Genomic DNA, 15,014 nt, shown 5'->3' with positions numbered 1-15,014 from the left:
GGCAGTCTCTGACGCAGACACGGAGGACACAGCCTCCGACAACGGCAGGACTGCTGGGGCAGCCTGTGCAGGCAGCGGGGGGGAAGCCGGAACCGGGGAGGGAATCTCGCTGGATGTAGGAGTGGCCGTGGGCTTTTCCGAGGGTCCCGCAGGTTCGGCGCCGTCTCCAGCACCATCCTGAACAGGGACCGTCTCGGCTTGAGGCGGCGAGGAGGCCGATGGAAGCGGCAGAGGGGCCAGAGAGATCTTCTCCTCCGCTGAGCCGGAAGCTGGAGACGCGTCGTCGTCGCTTAGCAACTCAGCAGCCACAGGAAGTGCCTCTTCTGCATTCTCACGCTGGCAGGGGCGGGGAGGCCTGTGAAGCCGTGGGCGGGACCGCCTGGAGAGGCGGAGACGGGATCGCCTGGAGTGGCGGCCGCGCCGGTGAGGCGGGTCTTGAAGGCGGACGCAGCGCTGGCAGGGGCGGCACCAACGGCGCTGGCTCGAGCGGGACCGCCCATTCCCATCCCCCCGGAGAGAGAGAAGGGGGGGGAGGAGAAGGTTCCGTCTGCGCAGGCTCTGGAGAAAGAGTAAAAAAAACTTCTTCGCGCGGCGCAGTTTCACCCCCCCCTGCCGCGAAGCAGGGGGGGCCGGGCAGCCCCCACTCATCCCCCGCCGGGTCTTCTCCCACTGGGGATGGTGGAAACGGAGCCTGCCCATAGCAGTTAGAAATCCATTGAAAAACAGCTGCTCTGCATTTCAGAACTGGGAAGAGCTTTATAAATGCTGGGTAGATAGAAGGCAAAACCCGTCCCTGGCTCAAGACGAACTGGAAAATGGAGTTCATGCACTCCCAGACAAAAACATCCAAGGCATACAGGACATCAGTAAAGAACCCAAAAAGCTTTGCCCATCGAAAGAACTCATAGAGATCTGTTGCTGACAGAAAAAACCCATCTTCTCTACACCATTTTTGCCAGAGGGCAATAAGTTTCTCCTCTGAAGGGGAGAACTGAACCTCTTCTTCCAAGGCATGTGTCTGCCATACCAACCGCCACAAACTACGAAGGGCTGGGTCATCAGGAAGGGAAAAGCCAACAGTACCTTTTGAAAGAGTCCAGCTTGCTCCGGCCAGCTCTGCGAACATCTTCCTGAAGGTGGTCCAGAAGAACGTTCACTTGTGGTCAGCCTTGGCTGTGAACTCTGTCCAAATCAGGATCTTCAGTTCTGCAACTCCTGGCTGAATCCACTTCTGTGGTAACTTCAAAGCAACCATCACTTGCCACACATACAGGATTTTTCCCAATGCAGCAATTTTGCTCCTCTGGTCTTATCAAATTAATTTTTGCTCTGACACGAGGGGTCACCAGATATTGCAGTGACCTTAGACGGTCACTGTGGTGAGAGAAGGGCGAGAATTTTGTTTCTTGATCAGAAGGCTTGACTTATTCATATATGATATAAAATACATTATAACTATACTAAAAAGAATAAGAAGAGAAGTTGCAGAGAGCTGCTAAGCTAAGAATAGCATAGAAAGAATGAATAACAAAGTTCTTTGCCCAGGGAATCTGTCCCTGAGCTGCTCCTGTGATTGGCCTCTAATGGTACACATGGAAGATGAGCCAATCACAGGGACACCTGCTACATTTCACAGCAGCTGATAACCATTGTTTACATTTTTCTTCTGGGCCTCTGCTTCCCAGAAGATAGACAAATGTGAAAGAAAGGATTTCTATGAAAAAATGTCTGCGACATCTTTTCTAATCCGTTTCCATGCTGACGACCTTGTCGTCTCCCTTGCTATGGAAACATTCAAAAACCATCAATTGTTATTTCTTCTCTTAACTCAGCTTTGCTTGCAGACCAGCTGTCAAGCCCCTCCATAATCAAATTGCTGGTGATTAGTAACAATGCGGAAAAGCCAATACAGAAATGCAGAAGTCAGTTAGTGTCATTTATAACCCATCTCTGCTGCAGGCACAGTGAAAAGCTGGAAGCTCTTGAGGGGACTCATTCACCCCTGTCCCTGAGTGTCCCCAGAATGTCCCTGAGTGTCCCCAGTGACACCACCCTGGGAATTCCCATCAGGATTTGGATCAATTTCAGTGAAAATTCCCAGAAAATTTCCTATATTTGTTTCAAATCCTACATGGCGAGGTGGGGGAAGAGGACAGGTGATGCCAGCCATGTCCCCAATGATGTCACTGCCCTGATGACCTCACATTGGTGACATCATTGTCCCTGCAGCAGATTCGGGATGTCCTTGGCAGCTCTTTGGCATCGCTCGGGCAATGGAGCCATCGGGGTCACCACACCTGAAGATGGTGTGGATGTCCCCAAGTGCCCCCACCAAGTGGTCCCTGGCCAGGAGGCTGCTGGCCACCCACAGCCACTCAGCCTTGGTCACCTTGGCTGCCAAAGCGGAAATTGCAGCACAGCTCCCCCATCCCCCTTATAGTGTCTGTGATCTGCCCAGCCACGCGCCGCAGCTCCCGGGAGAACACTGTGATGCTTGATGGCCTCTCTGGTCAGCTGGGCCCAGCTGTCCTCCGTGGACATCAAACTGTGCCACTTGCTGGCCACCATTGTCACCCGGTCCCTTCTCACCCCACGTGGTCCATGCGGTATTCTCACATGTGGCCAGGGCCAGGCACAAGGAGGTGGGAGTGTCAGCAAGATTGGAGTTCTAATAGCGATGCCAGAAGGGCTCAGCACGTTGTGCTTCAGCAGGGTCAAGGACAGCTGGTAAAGGAACAGGGGAGGTGTCAGTGACGTGGTGGCACTTGTGGCCTCCTGTGGCAGCCCCTGTGCCCTCCCGGGTTCCCCTTTGTCCCCTGCTTGTCGCCCCCTGCCCCCTGCGCCCACTGCTGTCCCCTCTGCCACCTCAGTGATCCCACTGCTCTCCACTGTGCCACCCTCTGCCACCACAGTTGAAGCCCTTGCCACTCCCTGCTGTTCCCTCTGCCACCCCCCGCCAGCTCCTGTGTCCCTCCCCTCCCATGTCTCCTCATCCCCCGCTGCCCCTCCCCCTCCATGTTCCCTTCCCCCATCACCTCCCCACTTCCTGCTCCTCCCCCCCGTCCCCTTTGTGACTCCATCCTCTCACGCCACCCCCCTCCCCCCATCCCCCATTGCCCCTTTTTCCCCATCCCTGTCACACCTTTTGGAGCTCCATGCTCATTAGGAACACCTTGGGGACGCTCTGGGGACACTCCGGAGGTTGAAGGAGTCTTGGGATGTCCTCGATGGCTCTTAGGCACCGCTCGGCCACCCCATGGGTGCTGGGGCTGGTGCAACCACCAGTGAAGTAGAACTTGGTGATGTCCTGAACTACTCCCCTCAGGTGATCCTTGGCCAGGCGGTTGTTGGCCTCCCACAGCCGCTCTGCCTCAGCCACGTTGGCCACCAAGTCCTCAGGGACATTGGGGGATGCCTCATTTGTCCCCTTCAGGGTATCCTTGATGTCCCCAACCCTGCGCTGCAGCTCCTGGGGGAATGTGGCAGCTTTGTCACACGCGGCCACCAAGCTCCCCAGCAGCCACAGGGCCGCCTCCAGCCGCTGTCTCACTATGGTGGCTCTTGTTGCCCAGCTGGCAGCCACCCTGGCCTCTCTCCTCGCCTGGGCTTCATACCTGGCCACCACCTGGGCCCCCTCCTCCCCGCCCGGGGCCTGACCCTGCTCCACCATGTTTTCCTGAGCTGTCCTATAACGGGCAGCCAGGGCCAGCAGCTCCCTGGCCAAGGCAGTGGCGGCGGCTGCCTTGGTGGCCGCCTTAGTGGCCAAATCCCTGCAGATGTTGAGGAGCTCAGTGGCCTTCCTGCCCAGCTCAGCGCTGCTCTCCAGGCACTTATTCACTGACTCCAGCCAGTGGCTGGCCACCATTTTCACACAGTCCCAGGTGGTCCATGGGGTGTTCTCGTAGGCGGCCAGAGCTCGGCTCAGGGAGGCGGGACGGGCTTCATTGTTTGAGGTGGCATCGCGGTGCCACCAGGTGTCATCAATGAACTCCGTGGTGCCCCCGAGCTTCCTGCAGAAGTGCACCAGCTTCAAGTGCAGGTACTCTAGGGACTTGAGTGGCATCTCGTCCCACCTGGGCAGGGTGTCCAGCAGCTCACCCAGGATGGCCACCACAGTGACCTGTGGCTGCAGCAGGGCTGGGGACAACTGGGGAGGGGACAGGGGAGGTTTCAGGGACCTGGTGGCACTTACAGCCTCTTGGGCTGGCCCCCTGTCCCCCAGGGCTCCCCTTTGTCTCGTACATCTCTTTGTCAGCCTCTTGATCTCCCTGACACCCCCTGCCCCTCCCCTTGTAGCCCCTCCCAGCCCCTGCCCTCTTGCTGTCCACTTTGCCACCCCCCCGCTCCCACTGCTGTCCCCTTTGCCACCACTGCCAGCCCCAGGGTCCCCCTCCCCACTATGTCCCCCCCATTCCCCACTGCACCCTCCTCCCTTGTGTCCCCTCCCCTGTCACCTCCCTCGTTTCCAGCCACTCCCTCCTGTCCCCTTTGCGACCCCCTGTCCCCTCCCACCACCCCCATGTGGCTTCCATCCCCAATAATTGCCCCCTCCCCACCAGTGTCCACTCTGTCTGCCTCTCCCCCTTCCACCTACCCCCCATCCACACCTCTTGGAGCTCCACACTCACTTGGGACACTCTGGGGATGGTCTGGGGACGCTCCGGAGGTTGAAGGAGCCTTGGGATGTCCTCGATGGCTCTTTGGCATCGCTCGGCCACACCACAGGCATTGTGGCGGTCGGGACCAGTAGTGAAAAAGAACTTGATATCTTGAAGTGTCCCCAGCAGGTGATCCTTGGCCAGGCGGGCGTTGGCCTCCCACAGCCGCTCAACCACAGCCACCTTGGCCACCAAGCCCTCGGGGACATCAGGGGACGCCTCATTTGTCCCTTCCAGGGTAGCCTCGATGTCCCTGAGCAGGCGCTGCAGCTCCCGGGGGAACACGGTGGCTTCGTCACACGCGGCCACCAAGCGCTCCAGCAGCCCCAGGGCCTCCTCCACCCGCTCTCTCACCTTGGTGGCCCTTGTTGCAACGCTGGCAGCCACCATGGCCTGTTCCCTCACCTGGGCTTCCCACGTGGCCAAAACCTCGGCCTCCTCATCCTTGCCACGGGCCTGACCCAGCTCCACCATGTTTTTCTGAGCTGCCCAAAACCAGGCATTCTCGTCCGGCTGCTCCCTGGCCCAGGCAGTGGCCTCCAGAGAGGTGACTTCGGCGGCCAAATCCCTGCAGCTGCTGAGGAGCACAGGGGCTGCCCTGGCCAGCTCAGCCCAGTTCTCCAGCCGCTTATCCGCCGACCCCAGCATGTGCCAGGCCTCCATTTTCACATGGTCCCAGGTGGTCCATGGGGTGTTCTCATAGGCGGCCAGAGCCTGGCTCAGGGAGGCAGGAGGGGCTTTATTGTTGGAGGTGACATCACGGTGCCACCAGGTGTCATCATTGCACTTCATGGTGCCGCTGAGCTTCCCGCTGAAGTCCACCAGCTTCAAGTGCAGGTACTCTAGGGACCTGAGCGGCATCTCGTCCCGTGTGGGCAGGGTGTCCGGCAGCTCACCCAGGATGGCAACCACAGTGACCTGTGGCTGCAGCAGGACCAGGAACAGCTGGGGAGGGGACAGGGGAGGTGTCAGGGACCTGGTGGCACTTGTGGCCTCCTGGGGTAGCCCCTGTGCCCTCCCAGGGTCCCCTCCCTGGAGGGCTCTGCTGTTCCCTCTGTCCCTTTGTCACCCCCTTGTGCCCTCTGCCACCTCCACTGTTCCCCACTGCCCCCTTTCACCACCTCCTCTCGTACCCCCCCTTCCACCCCTCTGTCACCTGCCCCCTTTCTGCCACTCCCGTGTGGAGAGTCAGGGACAAGCGTGCCAAAGATCTCGGGCTGTACTGTTAGATAGGAAGCCCCCCCCCACCCTGCAGTCAGACCTTTGCTCCGTGCCCGGCCGCACCCAGCCGGACATGAGCAGAAGGAAATGACACTGACTGCCCAAGCCATTATAAACCCCTGACACTCCCCAATAAACACCATTTGCTGTCCACCACGTTGGTGTCAGGAGCATATGGACCGAGTGATCCTGGGGTTTGGGTCACCGTGCCAGACTCCGAACCAGGTTGCCACGCCGTAACGGCGACATCTGGTGCCGAAACCCGGGTGGGAGCTCAGGTAACGGGATTTCGCCTGGACAGGGGACCGGCAGCTGCACAGCTGGCCTAGTGCAGCAGGGAGGACCCCCCGGACCAGCGAGGAGCATAGAGGCCTTAGCGAAGGTCGTAAGTCAGATGCATGCGCAATGGGGTATTGAGTGTAAGCTTAAAGACCTATGTCTTGCATTACCGAGACTGATTAAGCTTGTGGCCACAGAAAGCCCGACAGACATCCTCCATCCGGAGGCTTGGGATAATTGTACAAAGGCTCTGGCCGAGGAAACCATGTCCTCAGGCTCAAGGAAAGCCCTAAAATCATGGGGCAGAGTTATCCTGGCTCTGTAAAAAGCTCGACAAGAGCAAGAAACCTGGAAAGCCGCACGAACTTGTTTATTAGCCACGCCGCAGCTGGGGGTGGGCGCGGCAACGCAGACCGCGGAGGATTTTGATCAGATCGGTGGCACGGAACCGCGAATGCCGGATTCCCCCGAGCAGACTGACTTACCGTCAGAGGGGGGGAACACGCGCGGGCGTTTTGGCAGGGGCTCGCGGAGGAGGCGCGGAACACGGCCGGATGGTCGGACGCCGTAGGGATCAATAAAAACGCCCCCCCACCCTATGCATTTGAAAATGGCGCCGAACCGCGTGTTCAGGGCGGAAAGGAGGAGGCGGGGGGCGGAAATGCAGTCAGCCTGCTTAACAACGCATGCGCGGGTGAGCGGGGAGAAGGGGCGGCCCCCGCGGAGGAGCGTAAGACCAATCAGAGCGCTCAGTTCACATTAGGTCCTTATAGGGCAAGGACCTCCCCCAGCAGGAGGCGGGGGGACCCCAGGGAGAGGGAATGGCCCAACCCCCACAGGAAGGGGTGGGGTTGGAGCCTGAGAAAACAGCACGGAAATGTGGCTGTTGACTTCTTGACACGGAAATCCGGCCAGTTGACTTCTGGCTCGGACTTGGACTTGAGCTCCAAGCTCAAGAGGGGATCAGGGGGTTCCGACTCGGATTCTAGCTTTAACAGAAAGAGAGCAGCGGCATATAAGGTCACCAGCCACAGCACTCCCACGTGGGTGAAGGGGTTATCAGAGAAAGATCGAACCCCGCTTACAGACTGGTGGAAAATAAAAATAGCGTGTGCAGAATGGGCTCCGTCGGCGACACTGGTGTTTCCGGTCCGGGTGGGGGGGGCAGGCAAAAACCAAAGGACCTATTCCCCGGTAAATCCGAAAGACGTACAGGCAATTATTAAAGCGATTGCACACAGGGGAATTAATTCTGCCATGGTTTCCACACTAATTGACAGCGTTTTTGGAGGGGATGACATGCTACCTTTTGATATTAAGCAGACTTGCAGGCTGATTTTCGACGGGGCGGGGATGATCGTTTTTAAACAGGAATGGGAGGACAGCTGTGTAAAGCAGCTAGCTTTGGTAGCCGGAGCTGACCATCCACTGCACGGCTCCAGCATACAGAGGCTAATGGGCACAGACCCCACTATGATCACCCCCCAGGCGCAGGCTGAGGGCTTGCGGGCTCATGAGGTTATGACAACAACCCATGCTGCCCGAGAAGCCATCCGTGTTGCTTCCAAAGTAATAGCCAGACCATCGCCATGGTCCACTATAAATTTAGCAGAGTGAGAGTGAGAGCTTCACTCAGTTTGTGGACCGCCTTCAGGCAGCATTAGATTCCTCTGCGTTACCCTCAGAGGCGAAGGGTCCCGTGCTGGCAGACTGCCTGCGCCAGCAATGCAACTCAGCCACCAAGGACATTTTAAGGTCACTGCCACCTGGGTCTAATACAGCAACCATGATCAGGCACGTTACAAAGGAAGAACACCTGGCTCCCATCCAAGCAGCAGTTCACACTGCAATAACCAGTGTGATGGCATGCCTTAAGTGTGGCCAGGCTGGCCACTTGGCAGTAAACTGCCCCCAGCCAGGACGCCCACCAGCAGCTGCTCCACCACGCCATGGGAGACTCAGGGGACCATGCTGGGCATGTGGAAGGAAGGGGCATTTAGCTAAGGAATGCAGATCCAGGCCTCAGGGAAACGGGAGAGGGAGGGGGCAGCTGGGCCGTATCCAGCTTTCTCCCACCTGGAACATACAGCGGCCCAGCTACAGCAACCCCCAATGGGGCACAGGGCTCTCATGCCCACCACCACCCCCTCAGGGAATGACCAACTTTGTCGCCCAGCCAATGGCTCAATCAAACCCATCTGCACCTCAGGAATACCAAGAACAGCTCCCTGGGGGCGAGGCCCCTGGGTGGCTTTGGCCATGAAAGCGTGGGAACGAGACCCATGGGTGGCCTTCGCCGCGAAGGTGGGCAAGCACCCACTGATCGTGTGGGCAGCGTGTCGTCTCCACAACAGCTCCGATGACTCGGCCATCTGCCTTCCCCTTTGGGTGGACACAGGATCAGATGTCACCGTCATCCCAGACATACACTGGCCTCTACCATGGAAGCTAGAAGAAGCCCCCATGGTGGGCGGAATTGGAGGGCTGTCTCGAGCCCGCCAAAGCACCCAACCAGTAGCAATAACCCTCTGCACCGAGAGAAGACCAGGAAGAACTATCACCCTCATTACATATGTTATGTCGGATTGCCCACCCTTGTTGGGGAGGGATGCCCTTTGTTAGGGTGACAAATTTATTCTAAGGGCCACTGTCGCATACCCGCCATTGCCCATCAAGCTGACTTGGAAATCAGTCGATCCGGTGTGGATCGAGCAGTGGCCCTTGTCCAAGCCTCGAATGACTGCTCTCCTTGAGCTAGTTAGCCATGAGTTACACAAGAATCATATAGAACCCTCCACCAGCCCATGGAATACCCCGATCTTCGTAATACCTAAATGGTCTGGTGAGGGCTTTCATCTCCTGCACGACCTGCGGGAAGTGAACAAGAGAATCCAGCCTATGGGCCCCGTGCAAACTTTGCTGCCCATGAACTCGATGATACTGAGAGGACAACCCTGTGCAGTGCTCGACATCAAAGGCTGCTTCTTTTCTATTCCCCTGCACGAAGACGACAAGGAGCGTTTCGCCTTCTCCATCGTCTTCCCAAATAGCCAGCGGCCCAACCTACGTTTCCAATGGAGGATGCTTCCACAAGGGATGGTCAACTCCCCCACCATCTGCCAGATCACAGTGGACTGAGCACTAGCACCAGTCCGGCAGAGCAATCCAACTGTGACCATCGTGCAGTACATGGACGACGTCCTGATCGCCACGCTATCAACAAGACAAGTGGACCAGCTGGTATCAACCATCTCCGAGACCTTAAAGACAAATGGCTTCGAGGTAGCGAAAATAAAAAAGGGACCATGCGTGACCTTCCTAGAAGTGGGAATCACAAGCTCCTACATAACTCCTCCCCAAATGAAAACCCGCTGGGACATCAAGACGCTCCACGACGTGCAGCAGCTGGTAGGGTCCTTACAGTGGCTCCGCAACATCGTCCTGATTCCTCCTGAGGTCATGGACCCTCTAAATGACCTCTTGAAAGGGAAGAACCCATGGGAGCAGAAAACCCTGACACCGGGAGCGATAAGCTCGCTCAACTTCATCGAACGTCAGATGTGAGAGAGCGTGCTCACCAGATGGGACTCAAGTGCTCCAGTTGATCTGTATGTCCACTTTACAAAAAAGGGGGGAGGGGGAGCCTTAGCCCAAGGACCCCCTGACAAGGCCCAACCAATACTATGGGTGGTCTTGGGGAAACCGTCGCGTGCCTTTTCCCCGGGAGTCGAGTGCCTCAGCAGCCTCATCATGAAAGGCAGGAAACTCGCCCTAAGACATCTGAGCATCGAGCCTTCCAAGATATACTTGCCCTTTTGCAAACAGCTCTCCACGCAGTCAACAACAATATCTGAATATCTAGCCATGGCCCTTGCAGGCTTTGGAGGAGAGATTCGCTACTCAGTAAAACCCCCTTGGACTCAGCTGCTCGCGGTCATCGACCTTGACCTCCCACCAAAGGTAATCGACCGACCGTCTTGGGCAGGACCAACCATCTTCACGGACGCACCATCGCAGACCTGCACCGCAGCGGCAGTATGGCAGTCAGGAGAACAGTGGCAACGTGTCAAGACAACCGACCCCACGCTTTCGACCCAACAGCTTGAAGCAGCAGCCGTAGTGCTAGCGTGCGGACTGTTCCCAGAAGAACACCTTGACGTTGTGACTGACTCCATATTTGTGGCCAAGATCTGCCTAGCCATGTCCAGACAAGGTGTGTCAGTGTCCACAGTGGCAACGATGCTGGAGGAAGCACTCTATTCACGGAAAGGCACCGTATCAGTCATCCACGTCAACAGCCATGACCCGATCAAAGGATTCTACCAAATTGGCAACGACAAGGCTGACGCCGCCACAAAGGGCGTATGGACACTGAAAGAAGCTCGTCAGTTGCACGAATCCTTTCACATTTGAGCTAAAGCGCTTGCGAAAAAGTGCGGGATTTCTACCGCGGACGCAAAGCACGTCGTCGCCACGTGCCCCCACTGCCAGAAGTCACCACTGTGGTCGAGTGGCGTCAACCCCAGAGGCCTCAAAGCCTCTGAAATATGGCAGACAGACTTTACACAATGCCAGCTGTTGAGACCCCGAGCGTGGCTCACAGTTACCGTAGATATGTACAGCAGCATGATTGTGGCCACACAGCATCTCAAGACCGATTCCAAAGCGACCATCCAACATTGGCTGACAGCCATGGCATGGCTTGGAGTGCCAAAACAAATCAAAACAGACAACGGCTCAAACTTCATCTCAAAGACGGTCCAAGCATTCGTCTCAAAATGGAGCATTGCCTTGGTGCATGGCATCCCATACAACAGCACCAGACAAGCCATCGTCGAAAGAGCAAACCAGACTCTGAAAATTAAGCTGGAAGTATTAGCAAAGGCAGAAGGCTTCACCAATGCCATTCCCCCGAGTGACCAGGCGGGCATACTGGCAACCGCGCTGCTAGCATTAAATCCATTCCCTAGGGGGGATGAAACAAACAGTCCAGCCCAGAGACACTGGGCCACTCGAGCACTAGAGGAAGGCCCACAGGTTGTGATCAAAAACGAACTAGGGGAGTGGGAACAGGGCTGGAGACTAGTGCTCACGGGGCGGGGGTATGTGGCCATTAAAAAAGATGGGGATGTTAAATGGTGTCCACTCAAATCTATTAAACCAGACCTTCAAAGTGAAATTCATGAGAATTGTGAGACTTTGCAGGACTGGATCTTTGGATGTCCCCGCAACCCATACGCCCCACTACCAGGAAAGAGAGAGATGCCATCAAGCGACCAGACATCACCTGAGAAGCTCGCACCATCAAAATCAAAGCAGCAACGGTATCTCTGTGTGATCTTGTTTCTAGGGTTAGCAGGTGGAGGACAGGCAGACACAACACATTACCCTCACCAGCCATTCAGGTGGGTTCTACGCCATCTCTCAGGTGAGGGGGCCATCAAAGAAATGGTTACAGCCGACACCCCATCTTTCGAGTTCAGATTAAAAGACATTTTTCCCTTGCATACAGGGCACCCCAGATTTCAGGAGACAACAGTGTTTGGGATCTACTGGTGCCCTGCTTCCAACCCAGGGTATGGATATTGTGGATATTGGGGGTGTGAAACTATTGTGGTAAGCAATAGATGGACCCCACAACAGCCTGATAAGTTCCTGCAAATTAAGTATACTCCGCACGGCTGTATCGAACCAAAATATGATAGGGAGGGGGTATGCGCTTGCGCCTGGAGGCTGGAAACAGCACACCTGCACAGGCTGATGACAATCCTGCAGCCGACCCATGATGCCTGGGCCACGGGCAAAGTGTGGACAGCGTATGTTCATCTCACTCGTCGCTACATCTGGGCGAACGTACAAATTATCAGACTCCCAGCTCCAATATCCCAATCAGTCGGACCCAATCCGATTCTTGCAATGAGTAGACCCAGGAAGGGGATCGCAGCTAAGGGCAGTTCTAGCCACAAAACACAGATGTCGAAACTAGCCTCCCCATCCGATCTCTTAGCCAAACCATCCCTCTCCAATCCATTCTTAAGCGTGTTAAATGCTACCTTCTTATCGTTAAACACATCCAACCCGAACCTCACAGAGTCATGCTGGTTATGCTATGATGCACAACCCCCTTTTTACGAAGGTGTTGCCTTCGATCTCCCATTCATCCTCTCAAAGTCAGACAATCCACGCCAATGCAGACGGGACAGCCCCCGGAGAGGCACTGCCCTAAGTCAGGTTGTGGGCCAGGGCAAATGCTTTGGCAATGCAACCTTGGCAAGGCAGATGGGCAACGCCTGCCGGGAATTTGTCAGACTTAAGGGGGGGAAGTTCCGGTGGGTGATCCCAGCTGCATCGGGAATGTGGGTCTGTCAACGATCCGGGGTAAGCCCATGTGTACTCCTTGACAAATTCAATAATTCTACTGACTTTTGTGTCCAAGTTCTAATTGTCCCCAGAGTCCTGTACCGCCAGGAAGAAGAGGTGTACCGCTTGTTCGAGGAACCCGACCGGCTCCACAAACGAGAAGTGATAACATCACCATCATCCTAAACCGAGGAGCATCACCATCACAATGCTCCTCGGTTTAGGAGCTACCGGCGCTGCCACAGGCATCTCGGCCCTGGCAACACAACATCAGGGACTGGCACAACTGCAGATGACTGTCGACGAGGACTTGCAGAGGATCGAGAAATCCATTTCTTCCCTAGAAAAATCCCTTTCCTCGCTCTCAGAGGTTGTCCTCCAAAACAGGCGAGGACTGGACCTCTTGTACATGCAGCAAGGAGGCCTGTGCGCCGCCTTGAAAGAGGAATGCTGCTTTTATGCAGACCACACCGGAGTCGTCATTGACTCCATCACCGAACTGAGAAATCGGCTAAACCTAAGAAAAGTGGATAGAGAAGCTCAACAGGGCTGGTTCAAGTCATGGTTCAACCAGTCCCCATGGCTCACCACCCTGATTCCTACCCTAATAGGCCCAGTCACTATAATCCTACTAACCCTAATCTTCGGGCCTTGCATATTAAACAAACTGGTGCTATTCGTTAAAAGGCATTTAGAAACGGCTAACATTTTGTTTCTCGAGTGCCGACAATTACTTTAAGGCGTGCCAGTTACTAACACACTTGCAATTTTACACTAATTCTACTAACCCATGAAATTTTGTAACCTCTACATTTCATAGCTTTGTAAGATTTTTACTAATCACGATGGGGGGGGGGGAAATGTGGAGAGTCAGGGACAAGCGTGCGGAAGAATTCGGGCTGTACGGTTAGATAGGAAGCCCCCCCCCCCCCCCCGCAGTCAGACCCTTGCTCCGTGCCCGGCCGCACCCAGCCGGACATGAGCAGAAGGAAATGACGCTGACTGCCCAAGCCATTATAAACCCCTGACACCCCCCCCAATAAACACCATTTGGTGTCCACCACGTTGGTGTCTGTAGCATGTGGAGCGAGTGACGCTGGGCTTTGGGTCAGTGTGCCGGACTCCGAACCAGGTCGCCACGCCGTAACGGCGACACTCCCGCCTGTCCCCTTTGCGACCCCCTGTCCCCTCCCGCCACCCCCCACTGTCCCTTCTCCCCCATTATCCCCGCTACCGGCCGGGTACCCCCCGTGTCCCCTTTCCTGTCGCACCTCTTTGGCCTCCATTGTCACTGGGGACAACTTGGGGACACTCGGGTGGCGAACGAGTCCCGGCACAGGCGCCGGTCCAGGCGCAGAAACCGCCCAGCTGGCAGCGCGCGCGGGAAAGGCGGAGCCGCTGCGCGAAGAGCGCCAAGAAGTGAGGGGCGGGCCCAGGCGAGGTGACGTCACCGCCCGCCCTTTCCGGTACCGCTCCAATGCATGGGTGGCTGCTTTGGCTCCATTCCAGGGGGTTTAGTCTCCATCCCCAGGGGATTTAGGCTCCATCTCGCCATTTCCAGGCGGATTCTGCCGTTCCCGGCCGCATTTAGGAGCCCACAGAGTTGCCGTCACTGAAATTGGCGTCCTGCTTCTCTCGCGAGACCTCTGGCGAGAAGCGCCAAAAGCCGCGCCAAAAGCCGCGCGGAATAATCAGGAGCCGCGCCTGTCTATAGGTCTCTCCCGCGGCGGTGTCGGGCGGCCGCTTCCGGCAGAGCCGCGGTGCATTGTGGGCATTGTGGTCCCTGCGGCGCCCAGCGGCGGCGGAGCGGGGCTGAGGCCGCGGGAGGCGGGGACAGGGCGGGAATTTGGGGGCGCCGAGAGAGCCCCGGGACCCCCCCCCGGCAGCGCGGGATGGGCGACAGCGACCGCGGTCAGCACCGGGAGCGGGGGGGGCGGTGAGGAGGGGGTTGGGGGGATTATGAGGGGATTGGGGAGGGCTGAGGAGATGTGAGGGGATTTGGGGGGTCCTGAGGGGGTTTGGAGGGTCCGGAGGGAGAATCCGGGGTCGTGAGGGGATTTGTGGGATTCTGAAAGGGACTGGGGGGTTCCTGAGGGGATGTGAGGGGTTCTGAGGGGATTTGGGGAGTCTTGAGATTTGTGGGGTCCTGAGGGATAACCGAGCGTCCTGAGGGGATTTCAGGGATTCTGAGGGGGACTGGGGAGGTCCTGAGGGGATTTGGGAGGTCCTTAGGGGATTTGGGGGGATCTGAGGGGGACCGGGGTATCATGAGGGAGAATTTGGGGTCCTGACGAGAAATTGGGGGTCCTGAGGGGGTTTGGAGGGTCCGAAGGTAGAATCTGGGGTCGTGAGGGGATTTGGGGGGTTCTGAGTGCGACTGGGGCGTCCTGAAGTGATGTGAGGGGTCCTGAGGAGATTTGCAGGGTCCTGAGGGGATTTGGGGGGATCTGAGGAGGATTGGTGTGTCATGAGGGAGAATTTGGGGTCCTGAGGACA

At 56.9% G+C, this 15,014-nt stretch overlaps 1 protein-coding gene across 1 annotated transcript; it reads right to left on the bottom strand.

Moving 5' to 3' along the window:
- Positions 1 to 1,142: 1,142 nt before the first annotated feature.
- LOC135460797 (uncharacterized) lies at positions 1,143 to 13,906 on the bottom strand. Its single transcript, XM_064737721.1, has 4 exons — positions 13,790 to 13,906; positions 4,629 to 5,603; positions 3,143 to 4,147; positions 1,143 to 2,724 (listed from the first exon to the last, which is right to left on the bottom strand). The coding sequence occupies exons 1-4, from the start codon at positions 13,802 to 13,804 to the stop codon at positions 2,386 to 2,388; spliced, it is 2,334 nt and encodes a 777-aa protein (XP_064593791.1). The 5' UTR covers positions 13,805 to 13,906; the 3' UTR covers positions 1,143 to 2,385.
- Between the last annotated feature and the right edge of the window lie 1,108 nt (positions 13,907 to 15,014).

Source organism: Zonotrichia leucophrys, unplaced genomic scaffold (assembly GCF_028769735.1).
Source record: "Zonotrichia leucophrys gambelii isolate GWCS_2022_RI unplaced genomic scaffold, RI_Zleu_2.0 Scaffold_100_160040, whole genome shotgun sequence".
NCBI lineage: Eukaryota > Metazoa > Chordata > Aves > Passeriformes > Passerellidae > Zonotrichia > Zonotrichia leucophrys.
The sequence above is the reverse complement of the archived record's forward strand: the minus strand, read 5'-3'. Positions and strand labels throughout refer to the sequence as shown.